A 13,518-nucleotide genomic window follows, 5' to 3' on the forward strand; every position below is an offset into this window, starting at 1 on the left:
TAAAGGGATTATCTATATTTTTAAACAATAACAATTTTGGTGTTGAATGTCCCTTTAGGCATTTTAAAAAAATTGGTTGAGCATAAAAAATGCAGACATAAGGATTCTTAAACTGTTATTTAATCTAACTGGAATCATTTGTAGCAAATCTAAGGATGTATTGTTTACTGGCTATTAGGACTACAGTTGTGACTTATATACTGAAAATTATCTAATTTTTTTAATATAGTTTTTAATCAGTTTTGACTAAATAATTGTGAAAACAAATGCTCTGATAGTGTGAATATTTTAAAGATTGTGAAATTTAAATGCACGTTTGGTTAGGTGATAATATTTTCTAGCATCTAAAAGAGAGAAATGTAAACAGATTTTTGGGGCGTGTCGCTTGCAACCAATAAAAAGCTGTGAAAGTCTTTCTGACACCCAGTTAGCTTCTGTCCCACAGACCAATATTGGACAAACTTTCTGTTAGTTTCAAAATCAAAATAAGCAGCTTTAATCCTTTTTTAATGCAGCACATGTAAACATGTTAAAATGACAAATCCCTTAACTATCTCTCTAATAATTTTTCTGTGTTGCTCACAGATACCTGGGAAGTTCCATTTGAGGAGATATCTGAGCTCCAGTGGTTGGGCAGCGGAGCTCAGGGAGCTGTTTTTCTGGGCAAGTTTCGAGGGGAAGAGGTGGCCATCAAGAAAGTGAGGGAACAAAAAGAAACGGACATCAAGCACCTAAGAAAGTTAAAGCATCCTAACGTCATAGCTTTCAAGTACGTCCATTTTATGCAGCAATCGGCTGTGGTACATTATGTTGCCTGTACAATATTTTATTAAGCTCTGACATCATCACAACATTACATTATTACAGAGATAAATACATATCAGTTTAACACCATTAAATTGTTTTATTTTCACAAAATTTTGTTACACATCAAACTTCCCACGCATGGTTCTGTGCTCACTGCAGTAATCACTCTGAACACACGTTCTAATTTGTGGCCGCAATGAGCTTAAACACATAGGTAAAGGCAATCATTGCAAATCCAGGAAATAGCCCATGCACCAACCAGGAACCACAGCTACACATAGCCAGTAATCGCCAGCTGTTTCCTGCTTGGGAGTTGCTATGTTTATTGCTCTAAAGCAGGACAATACCTATGTGTTTAACATCATTGTTGGGGTTTAAAAAATAGTTATCTAGGGTCAGTAATGCAAAAATTGCATGTTTTAATGAAATAAACATTGTCATGTTTGCAATGTAATGTCTCTTGATGTAATCTACCCATAAGGCCTCACTCATGTTGACTCACTGTTCTTGACAATTGCCCTGATTACCTGGTTATAGCGGTTTATTTTCATATAGACACATTTATATATTGCCACACTTCTATATCTGTTTTATTGCGTAACATCATTGATTACTTGTAATATTTTATTGCAAGGAGCCCTCAGTGCCTTGTAATATTGATAAATTATTACAGTGTTATATTGTGACACTGGTAGCTTGTTTGTATTCTAAACTAAAACTGCAATTCCTTATCAAAGTTAAAGTGGATTGGACTATCAAAGAGGAGACATAACTTACCTTAAATACAAACCCGACAATCCCCCGTAATAGGAAGTTGCCTTAAACACCTTTAAACCTCTTTATGGACACAAGATGGGGAAGCCAGGCGCATAGGAATATCTATAAACAAACATACAATAATCAGTACTCTTACAGGGGTCAAATAATAATGAATTGCAATAAACAAATCCTCATCCAAAATTTATTGCTAAAGTTTGAAAAACTCAACACTTTGTCGATAAAAAGAAAAGGTTTATTATAATTATATCATTATACATTAAAATAATCACTTGATGAAATAAACCTGTGAACAAGTGAGGCAGCCCCTCACGAAACGCGTATGTTTGTTGTTACTGCACTGTAACCTACGGAGCATTCCGTATGGTGCTTTTTTCTGCATGCCCTTTTTGTTTTTGTTTTTAAAGCACTGTCTGTACCTATGATAATAAACCCGCTTTGTTGCATCTTACCTATTGTGCCTTTGGATTTGTGGTGGATGGTTAGCCGGTCTCCTCATTGTATGCATGAAATAAACCTACCTTAGAAAGAATACAGACAGTAGGGGTGGATTTTAAGGACGAAGCACCAACACGTGTCTAGTCCTCCAGGCCTGGAGTTTGGCACTCATTTGTTAGCAGAACCTTCTCTCATAACAGCTTATAACTCTGATACTTGGCTATCTTGTAACAGTGATACACCAATGTCTGGTTACATTTATGAATTAAAGGGATACTGAACCCAAATTTTCTCTTTCATGATTCAGATAGAGCATGCAATTCTAAGCAACTTTCTAATTTATTTCCATTATCAATTTGTCTTCGTTCTCTTGCTATCTTTATTTGATAAAGAAGGCATCTAAGCTAAGGAGCCAGCAAATGTTTGGTTCAGAACCATGGACAGCATTTTGTTTATTGGTGCTGTCCAATCAGCAAGGACAACCCAGGTTGTTCACCAAAAATAGGCCGGCATATAAACTTACATTCTTGCTTTTTAAATAAGCATAACAAAAGAATGAAGAAAATTTGATAATAGGAGTAAATTAGAAAGTTGCTTAAAATTGCATGCTCTATCTGAATCGCGAAAGAAAAGAATTTGGGTTCAGTGTCCCTTTAATAATTATTAATTAATATTAATTTATTAATATAAAGTGCATTGATATCTTGTCAAGCTGATGGTCAGACCCCTAGTTAGACTGATGTATTGATATCTTCCTGAGACACTGAAGCCAGGTTACACTGATATTTAAATATACAGTCACACCAATACGTTAATATCTTGTCACACCAATACATTAATATCTTGTCATACATTCATATATAGCCATGCAGATTTAGTAACATATTGGAAAGTTGATGCATTAGGATGTTGGCTTGCTGATACATTGCTGTATGGAGGTTGTACGATCCAGGCAAGGACATTGAGGCCTGGCTGCCCTTTTACATCTTTTGCTCTTTGTTGTTTTTTCTTTTTTTTAATCTTGCTTTCGTCAAATAGTTGACAGGTATTTCTAGGTTGGGATAGGGTAACACTGATATACATTAGAGACTTCTTATTTGTGAAGTAACAAATGAGGCCATAAATTACACCCCTTGTGAACATCATACAGCACGCTATTAAAGGGACATAAAGTGGCAAACATCGTAAAAAGCAGTTTAAAATGGTAACAAATAAGTACTTGAACCCTTTGATGTGAAATACAGCTAACATGTTTCCTACAATTTAATTTCTTGTTATGGATCAGAGAGAGGTAGCTGTGCCATCTTTGTTCTCCTCCTCTAGCCTAGGAGGTAAGAAGCTCCTACCTGCTAAAGTATGGTTTCTCAAAAATCTGTAACATATTATCTTCCTTCTTTGGTTGTTCAGCAGCTTAGCTGTTGTCTTTTATGGTTCTCTGAAGACTTAAAATACCTGCTTTAAAGATATCATGCACCACTCACGCAAAGCACCTAATTTGAAATTGGTGATTATCCTCTTTTAAATAAGGGGGGGGGGGGCTCTAGGTAGCAGGTGATTTCTACAGTAGTTACAATCTCCTATTAAGTGATATCTAGTGGGCTCTGGACTCTAATAGGGCCTCAAACATCCCCCAAATAAGCACGGAAATGAGGAACCAAATTCTAAACTGTCCAGTAGGTTATCACCATAGGATCACCTGATAGAACCATAGGCTTATGGAATATAATTATGGGGTGTGGGCTAACAATTCAGCTTCTGTACCATCTGCCAATTGTGTGTGTGTGTGTGTGTGTGTGTGTGTGTATATGTATATAATATAACATTTTCCTTGCAGTTAGAGACTCTATTATCAGCACCTCACCCCAAAATTTTCTTTCATGATTTGGAAAGAACATATAATTTTAAACAACTTTCAAATGTACTTCTATTATCAAATTTGCTTCATTATTTTATTAGTTAGCCAATCACAAGAGACAAATGTATGCAGGCACCAATCAGCTAGCTCCCACTAGTGTAGGATATGTGCATATTATTTTTCTATAAGGGATACCAAGAGAACAAAGCACTTTTGAAAATAGAAGTGAATTTAAGTGTCTTGAAATTACATTCTCTATCTGAATCATCCAAGAGTTTATCTCTTTAAGCTCTAAACAAGAGTTTAACAATTCACACATATAATCAATGAACAAAGTTACAAGGTTTGCTCCATTGAAAGAAAATAAGAGCTACAGGTTTACATTATAACTGTAAAGAATGGGGTTTGTCTTGTCTAGTTCACGATGACGTGATATCACAAAGACAAAATATATCTGGTTTTAAAACACGAAAGTAGGGGGACGGAGCAAGCCATAGACCACCATGGCTGCAATTGTATTGAGCTCCGGCGACTTCTAAAAGCAATTAAGCTATAGCTCAGGCTAAAAGGAGACTAATACTCAGCTAAAGGCTGGTAAGTTAAACGCTATCAAAGTCAGTTCCAAACTGATATCCAGAAGAGCGGATAAGAAGTGGTGCCTTTAGAACACTGTGACTGTCGACAGCTTCCTGATCATCAGGCCGCAAGTACAATTATACCGACCATGCGGCAGGCTCAATGACCACGCTTAAATAGAAAGCAGATAACTCCCTATACTATAATAAAAAGGAGGGATCTTCTCTTAAGTAGGACATACCCATACTGGTAAACCCACAATCCAGCCATGGTGAATTTCCTATCAATTATGGAAGAATTGTGCCGCCTGCTGACGAACACCATACTGCATTCACAGAAACACTGTGTAGGACACTCAACCAGGAGGACGCCCAGACTGCCAAGCATATTATCTATTTTGAAAATACTCTGGGAGAGGACAGGAATGGTGATGCCCTAGGGCACAGGCGATCATCGACCGTTACCCAGAGACCTCAGAGTGATTTTAGCAGGTGTGAACTTGCGGTCTGAGTGGCGGAGCACCGAACCACCAACACAGGTTTGGCACGGTCTCCTTATTACCTACCTACCACTCTCCGTGATGACCCCGCCGTCTATGGCTCTTAGATCCGTGAAGATCCTGGATAGTATTTATACCTTGCACTCAAGATATGTTTGGTTGTCAGCTTTGTGTGGCCTTTCACCCGCCCAGCATCCCAGATACCACAGTTGTGTGCATCCATTGGCACAGATCTGGGATCCTGGAGGCTTGTCATTAGTGGATACCCTGAGGAGCTGAGTGGTCACTTTGATATCGACAGATCATCTAATAGGGATTTCTAAATGAACTGCACTGCTCATTACGGGAATTTTAGAAGAGTGGCCGTGAACTTCAACGTGCACTTGAACACCTATCCCTAAGCGGACTATGCTCCATTACGTTGGGCTGCTCCCTAGCTATGCTACTCATAGTAATAAGACTAATCGTTTTTTTTACAGTAGCTCTAGAGGGATTTGTTTCCATGAGTTATGTTATTTAATTGAGTGGCTTTTTGTTACTTGTTGAATATTTATATATAGAAACCTGAAAGTTATGCTCTATATATACCAGGTTTCATTAATATAGTTTCAGTTACTCCAGTTAGTTCTGATCCCATGGTTGGAAAGTACCTGAGTATGTAATATCTTATATATGTCTTTCTGTTCATATAACTCTGAAGTCAAAATCTTCTTATATTGCCAAACGATCACTAACACATTTATAGCAATGCCTGATATAGCCTATATAAAGGCAATTTCTGCTAAAAACGTGTAATCTTTATTATTACAAAGAGGGATCTGTGTGTGATATAGTTACTCCTATCTTTTAAAAGAGTTGAGGAAGATACATATACTACTTCTAATACTGCTTCTTTGCAGGGAGGTTGCCAGCGGCCGAGGCAATGCTCTGTACTTTATTCGATTTAGCAGTATACTTAATACATAGTATGGACACCTATGTCCTCCATAGTAATACACACCGGTCACTTGTTTAGAGTCCCAAGCTCATCACCTATACTGCCTCTTTATATTTCCCCCCCACCCACCAATACACTCTGGCATCTGTAATTATGCTCAGAGTTATTTGCGGTTTCTCTCATAATCAACCGAATATGTAATCATTTTTTAACTTCTATACAATCTGTGAATTGTTCTGTATACATTCCTTAAACCCAAATTAACAACATATTGAACCTATTAGACCCATAACATATTGTGAAAGAGGTGAACTCATCCAGAATACTACAAAGTTTGTTGAATATCTAATTATTTATATTGCTATGGTCTGGATCTATGCTTTGTTTTTTAATTGAATTGACAATTAAGGTAGGAAAAATCCTATTGGCTGATTGCATCAGCCAATAGAATGCAAGCTCAAACCTATTGGCTGATCCAATCAGCCAATAGGATTTTTCCTACCTTAATTCCGATTGGCGGATAGGATTCTATCAGCCAATCAGAATTTAAGGGACGCCATCTTGGATGACGTCACTTAAAGGAACCTTCATTCTTCAGTCGCCGTCAGATGGAAGAGGATGCTCCGCGTCGGATGTCTTCAAGATGGACCCGCTCCGCTCCGGATGGAAGAAGATAGAAGATACCTCCTGGATGAAGACTTCTGCCGGTCTGGATGTCCTCTTCTGGCCGGATCGGATGAAGACTTCTGCCCCTCTGGATGTCCACTTGTGCCCGGCTGGGTGAAGACGGCTCAAGGTAGGGTGATCTTCAAGGGGGTAGTGTTAGGTTTTATTAAGGGGGGATTGGGTGGGTTTTAGAGTAGGGTTGGGTGTGTGGGCGGTGGGTTTTAATGTTTGGGGGGTATTGTATTTTTTTTTTTCCAGGTAAAAGAGCTGATTACTTTGGGGCAATGCCCCGCAAAAGGCCCTTTTAAGGACTATTTGTAATTTAGTATAGGGTAGGGAATTTTATTATTTTGGGGGGCTTTTTTATTTTATTAGGGGGATTAGATTAGGTGTAATTAGTTTAATTTTTTTTTAATTATTTTCTTTAATTTATTGGGGTTTTTTTTGGTACTTTAGTTTATTTAATTGTAGTTAATTGTAAGTAATTGTAGGTAATTTATTTAATTAATTTAATGATAGTGTAGTGTTAGGTGTAATTGTAATTTAGGTTAGGATTTATTTTACAGGTAAATTTGTACTTATTTTAAGTAGGAAGTTATTAAATAGTTAATAACTATTTAATAGCTATTCTACCTAGTTAAAATAAATACAAAGTTGCCTGTAAAATAAATATAAATCCTAAGCTAGATACAAATGTAACTATTAGTTATATTGTAGCTATCTTAGGGTTTATTTTATCGGTAAGTATTTAGTTTTAAATAGGATGAATTTATTTAATAGTAGTAAATTTATTTAGTTTTATTTAAATTATATTTAAGTTAGGGGTGTTAGGGTTAGACTTAGGTTTAGGGGTTAATAAATTTAATATAGTAGCGGCGACGTTGGGGTCGGCAGATTAGGGGTTAATAAATGTAGGTAGGTGTCGGCGATGTTAGGGACAGCAGATTATGGGTTAATAAAATGTAACTAGTGTTTGCGAGGCTGGAGTGCGGCGGTTTACGGGTTAATCAATTTATTAAAGTGGCGGCGATGTCCGGTCGGCAGATTAGGGGTTAAACATTTTAGTTAAGTGTTTCCGATGTGGGGGGGGGGCCTCGGTTTGGGGGGTAATAGATAGTTTATGGGTGTTAGTGTACTTTTTAGCACTTTAGTTAAGAGTTTTATGTTCCGGCGTTAGCCCATAAAACTCTTAACTACTGACTTTTAAATGCGGTAGGAGTCTTGCCAGGAGAGGGTCTACCGCTCACTTTTTCAAGCGATCATAATACCGGCGTTAGGAAAATCCCATTAAAAAGATAGGATACGCAATTGACTTAAAATTATTTGCGGTAAGCTAAAATCACGGAAAAAAAGTGAGCGGTAAAACCTCTCCTGTCTGACTCGTAATATCAGCAGGCGTTAAAAAGCAGCGTTGGGACCCCTCAACACGGCTTTTTAAGGCTAACGCAAGACTCGTAATCTAGCCGAAAGAATGTAAAATTGCTCCACAAAGCACAAACATTGTATTTGCATTTTGAATGTGTTACGGTTATATAGGGTCATTATTAGAACAAAGTAAAGTAAAAGTGTATTGTGGTAACACACCAAAATTAATGCGCAAATTTGCCCCATGTAAAACACCAATGTAATAGATTACTTGAAGAGGGCAAAAAATACAACCTAAAAAAAAAAAGTGTTTGAAATGATAAATCAGAACAACTTTTTCGCGTAGAGAAATTAATCAAAATCCGCCCCAGCTCGCATTTTAAACAGCGCAAATTATTATGGGCAATTTATTGATAAATTTGTAAGCACTGCGCAAGCTGCAGAGAATTCTGAGGAGAATACATAGGATAATTCTCCTAGTCCTTAATAAATCTAGCCCATAGTCTCCATTTTCTTCATCTCCACAGTCTCTGGCTTTTATTGTCTTTCTTGTAATGTCACTATCTCTCTTGGTCAAATTCCTTCTCTGTAATTTGTGTAACTTCCTAGTAAACAGCAAGTGACACGTTGTGAGTTCAGCTTAGGTGAGCAGGGTTGGCATGTTATACAAGATGTTCCACGGTTATTGTGAGGCTGTTATATGAGAAGATAGGTTTCATTGTCAACTTTGTTTATTTTCATTACTAAACACACTTGTACAAAACTGTATATAGAAGAGTGGAATTTGTCTAGCCCAATGCCTGGGGCATGTAGACAATAGTATATGTTAGTGGTTGTGTATGTATGTGTGTGTGTGTGTTTGCTAAATGTAGCCACCAGTTAGCAAGAGCTGCCCAGGTACCCAGGGTTCAGTAACCCTATAACATTATTATTTTTAACCACCTGCCTAAAACTGCACAGTACTGTGTGTATGTGCATATATGTGTATGTGTGTGTGTGTGTGTGTGTGTGTATATATATATATATGTATATATATATATATATATATATATATATATATATATATATACACACATATACATATATATATATGCATACATAAATACATGCATACAGTGTATGTATGTGTGTATATATATATACACACACACACGCACACACACATATATGTGTATATAAAATACACACACACAACAAAATGCACTGTATTAGCCAGATTGCCATAGATCAGGGAAGTTATTCTTGTGCTTAGAATCTAATGCTTTTCACTGATCACTCTGTTTCCTCTCTCCTCTATAGAGGTGTTTGCACTCAGGCCCCGTGTTACTGCCTTATCATGGAGTATTGCGCCCATGGTCAGCTTTACGAGGTGCTTAGAGCCGGGCGCAAAGTCACCCCCAGACTGTTGGTGGACTGGTCATGTGGAATCGCAAGCGGCATGAACTACCTCCACCTACACAAGATCATCCACAGAGACCTCAAATCCCCCAAGTAGGTGCTATCTCTCACCATATAGTCATTTTTTCTGTGGAACATTGAAAGGTATCTCTTGAAAAGGCCTTGTGAAAAAGATTAAAGTGATAGTAAATCCTAGCGTTTGTGAAACACAAGGATTTACCAGTGAAACAAATAAAGGGGACTTTCAGTCATGCAGTATAAAATACTTCATGCTAAAAGTTCTTTTATTTGTCTCAAGCGTTTGCCACACTAAGCTCCTCAGGCAGTCCCCGGCAGAACGCTATTTTGCTCTAAGGTGACGTTTCCACCTTTTAGCCAATAGCCGTGGGTGCCATCTGGCACCAAGCCGGATAGCTAGCACGCTATTGGCTAAGATCACCTCACAGCAAAATAGCATTCTGCCGTGCGCTGCCTGAGAAACTCAGTGCGGCGAACGATTCAGACAAATAAAGGAACTTTCAGCATGAAATATTTTACACTTCATGAATGAAAGTCACTGGTAAATAAACGCTAGGATTTACTATCACTTTAATCAATCCCTTTTTCATCCAGAATGGATTTCAATAACCACATGCTCATGCTTGAAATCTATTTTTCTTGCTAAATGTTTAACTCCTTGACGACCAGCGACGTATCCTGTGTGTGTTTAATAGTGCTAATCTAGGAGGCGTGCTAGAAGGAGGGAGGTTGTAATAGTGCAGTCTTGCTGCTGGCAGCAAGACTTGCACTATTACGGGATGGAATCCTTAACAACCAGCAAAGTATAGGGTATGTTGTGGTCGTTAAGGGGTTAAAGAGAAAGTACATATTTGTTTTGGGTACTTGTTAATAGTTCCGTTTGCATTTTAAGGGCCAGATTATGAAAAACTCGCCAGCATAGAGAGAAATCACACAAAAACATTTTTTAACAATATTTTGTATTTGTTTCTCCTTTACATCCAGGACCCTGCATAGCTAGATAAATGGCTCTCAAACGAAATGTCCTTCTTAATATGAGAGTCCACGGGTTCATTCCTTACTTGTGGGAAATTAACCTGGCCATTAGGAGGAGGCAAAGACACCCCAGCCAAAGGCTTAAATACCAGATACGGATTAGTTCCTAATGGAGGGTATCTACCCTTTGGAATGGGACTGGAGTTTTAAGTAGTCTTGTCAGCCTCTCAGTGAGAGCATTGACAAATGTTAGAGTCTGGAGATGCAGGTAGAGTTTTTCTGTGAACCCATCCAGACTCGTATTAACAGCTCCTAAGCAATCAGTGTTGACGAGTTTCATTGCCTGCTTTTTTCACTCAAGTCCATGTCAGGAGTGATGCTACAAGACTGTCAAACTTTAGAGTTCCACGGCATAGATTCCGGTAAGATCGTTGCGTTATCATATATGTATGAATAATGAAATTAGATAGGGTCACAGTGTGGCTCCTTTTATCTGTATGGAATCAAGGGTTAATATCTCCGGAAGGGGATTATTGAACAGGGGGGGGGGGTAATTTCACATAATGTACAGATTGTGATTATGCTGCGACATGTGTGAGATGTGGCTCAGGCAGATGTTGGAACATACAGGTTTTTTACTTTTGTTTGGATAAGCTGCGCAGCCTTTTAGGCTTGGCACGCTTTTAGCTATAGCAGGTGCTGTCCTGAATGGTGCACCTAGTGACCGGGTGTAGTCGCACTGATTCTTCTTCTTCCTGACCGTGCGGTTTTCTGGAGATGAATCGATTTCTCTCTTGGGCCTGGGTCATAGTAGGTGGTGAGTGCCCCAGCCATTGGGGGTATAAAGGTGCCATTTATCCTTGTCTATTGTCCTTTTTTATAAGCACAAGCTATGGAGGACTCAGATTTAGGTAGAGAGGGAGTACCCTCTAATGCATCAAATACCTGTCTATATTGTGAGGAGGTCACGGTGTACCCGCCTGCTCAATTATGTTCCGCATGCCTTGATAGTAATTTTTGAAGTAATTTTATTTAAGAAAGCTAATATGTTTAGTACTACTGAGCCTTCCACCTCTGAGGAGTCTCCGTCTCGTGAGGTGCGTACCCTACAGTCATCTACTATTGCACATGCAGCTTCCTGTAGCACTCCTAATCCTCCATGTGGAGGGGCCCTTTTACCGCCAGACTTTACTGAACAGTTCCAGACGGCAGTGTCTGCGGCCTTTAGTGCTTTACCTCACCCTGCTAAGCGCAAGCGAAAGGTTAAATATTGCTATCCTTCCCAAGGGTCATCTACTAGCTTATTGGATTTATTTGATACTAGATTATCCGTTGATGAAGACACCTCTGATACTTTGGAGGATGTTCTTTCTGGGTCGGAATCTGCTGCCTCTAAACCTCCAGCTGCGGAGGAACTAGACTTTAGATTTAGGATTGAACACTTATGCTTTCTGCTAAAGGAAGTGTTGGCTACTTTAGAGGTTTCAGAACCTAAATTACCTGAGGAACTCTGTTTTCCTAAATTAGATAAGGTTTACAAGGACAGGGTTGTACCACAGACTTTCCCGGTTTTTGTAAAGATGGCGAACATTATTAAGAACGAATGGGAAAGACTTGGTTCTTCTTTTTCCCCTGCTTTTAAAAAATGATTCCCGGTTCCGGACTCTCAATTGGAGTTGTGGGGTTCTGTTCCTAAGGTGGATGGCGCTATATCCACGCTTGCTAAGTGCTCTACTATCCCTCTTGAGGATAGTTCGTCATTTAAGGAGCCCATGGATAAGAAGCTGGAAACTCTATGTTTCTACATATGGTGTATTTGTTTCAACTGGCAGCGGCAGTTGCTGCGGTTGCTGGAGCTGCAGATTACTGGTGCGACTCCTTATCTGAATTGATCCAGGTGGAAGGTCCCCTCGACGTGATCCAGGAAAGAATTAAGGCCCTAAGAGTAGCTCATTCTTTGTGATGCAAATATGCAGATTATTCGCCTGAATGCCAAGGCTTCAGGTTTTTCTGTGCTAGCCCGTAGGGCACTCTGATTGAAGTCTTGGTCTGCGGACATGACTTTGAAATCTAGACTTCTTTCCCTTCCATTTAAGGGTAAATATCTCTTTGGTCCAAGCCTGGACTCAATCATAGCCATGGTTACTGTAGGCAAGGGTACCTTTTTACCCCAGGATAAGAAGAGCAAACCTAAGGGACAAGGTCCTAATTTTCAATCCTTTCGTTTGGACAAATCCCAATGTCAGCAGCCCTCTACGAAGCCTGAGCAGTCCAAGGGAACTTAGAAACCTTCTCAGTCCTGGAATAAATCCAAGCAGAACAAGAAGCCCGCCAAGTCGAAGTCGGCATAAAGGGGTGGCCCCGATCCGGCCTTAGATCTGGTAGGGGACAGACTATCTCTATTTTAGGTAGCTTGGATTGGGGACATGCAAGACCCGTGGGTACTGGAGGTCATCGCTCAGGGATACAGGATAGGTTTCAAGTCTCATCCTCCCAGGGGCAGATTCCTCTTATTAAACCTGTATTCAAGGCCAGAAAAGAGAGAAGCTTTTCTAGGGTGTGTGAGGGATCTCTCCTCCCTGGGGGTCATTGTACCAGTACCTCCAGCAGAGAGAGGTCTGGGATACTACTCAAACCTTTTTGTGGTACCAAAGAAGGAGGGTACTTTTCATCCGATTCTGGACGTAAAGTGTTTAAACAAATTTTTGGCTGTCCCCTCGTTCAAGATGGAGACAATAAGGTCCATTCTTCCCTTAGTCCAGGAAGGACAATTCATGACAATGATAGACCTGAAGGATGCCTACCTTCATGTCCCTATACACAAGAGACACTTCAAGTTCCTAAGATTTGTGTTCCTGGACCAGCAATTCAAGGTTATTGCACTTCTGTTTGGTCTACCTACTGCTCCAAGAGTTCTTACGAAGGTTCCAGGGGCTCTGCTCTCAGTGGCCAGAACCAGAGGGATTGCAGTGGCGCCATACTTGGACAATATTTTGGTTCAAGCACCGTCCTGTCATCTGGTAGAGGACCATTAGAAAGCCCTTCTTTCTCTTCTTCGATCTTATGGATGGAAGATAAATTTAGAAAAGAGTTCTTTCATTCCCAGTACCAGGGTGGAGCTCCTGGGTACGATAATAGACTCCATATCCATGAGGATGTTTCTTATAGACCAGAGACGTTACAAGCTAACTTCCAATTGTCTTGCCC

General features: G+C 39.4%; 1 protein-coding gene across 2 annotated transcripts in view; it reads left to right on the forward strand.

Annotated features, from left to right (window-relative positions):
- The window catches only part of MAP3K13 (mitogen-activated protein kinase kinase kinase 13), a 252,423-nt gene that overhangs the window by 161,013 nt on the left and 77,892 nt on the right, over window positions 1-13,518 (forward strand). For both annotated transcript variants that reach the window (XM_053698740.1, XM_053698741.1), the window contains 2 exons: window positions 586-769; window positions 9,220-9,411. In XM_053698740.1, coding sequence (XP_053554715.1) covers window positions 586-769; window positions 9,220-9,411 — 376 coding nt within the window. The remainder of the gene's footprint in view (window positions 1-585; window positions 770-9,219; window positions 9,412-13,518) is intronic.

The sequence above is a fragment of the Bombina bombina genome, chromosome 1 (assembly GCF_027579735.1).
Source record: "Bombina bombina isolate aBomBom1 chromosome 1, aBomBom1.pri, whole genome shotgun sequence".
Lineage (NCBI taxonomy): Eukaryota > Metazoa > Chordata > Amphibia > Anura > Bombinatoridae > Bombina > Bombina bombina.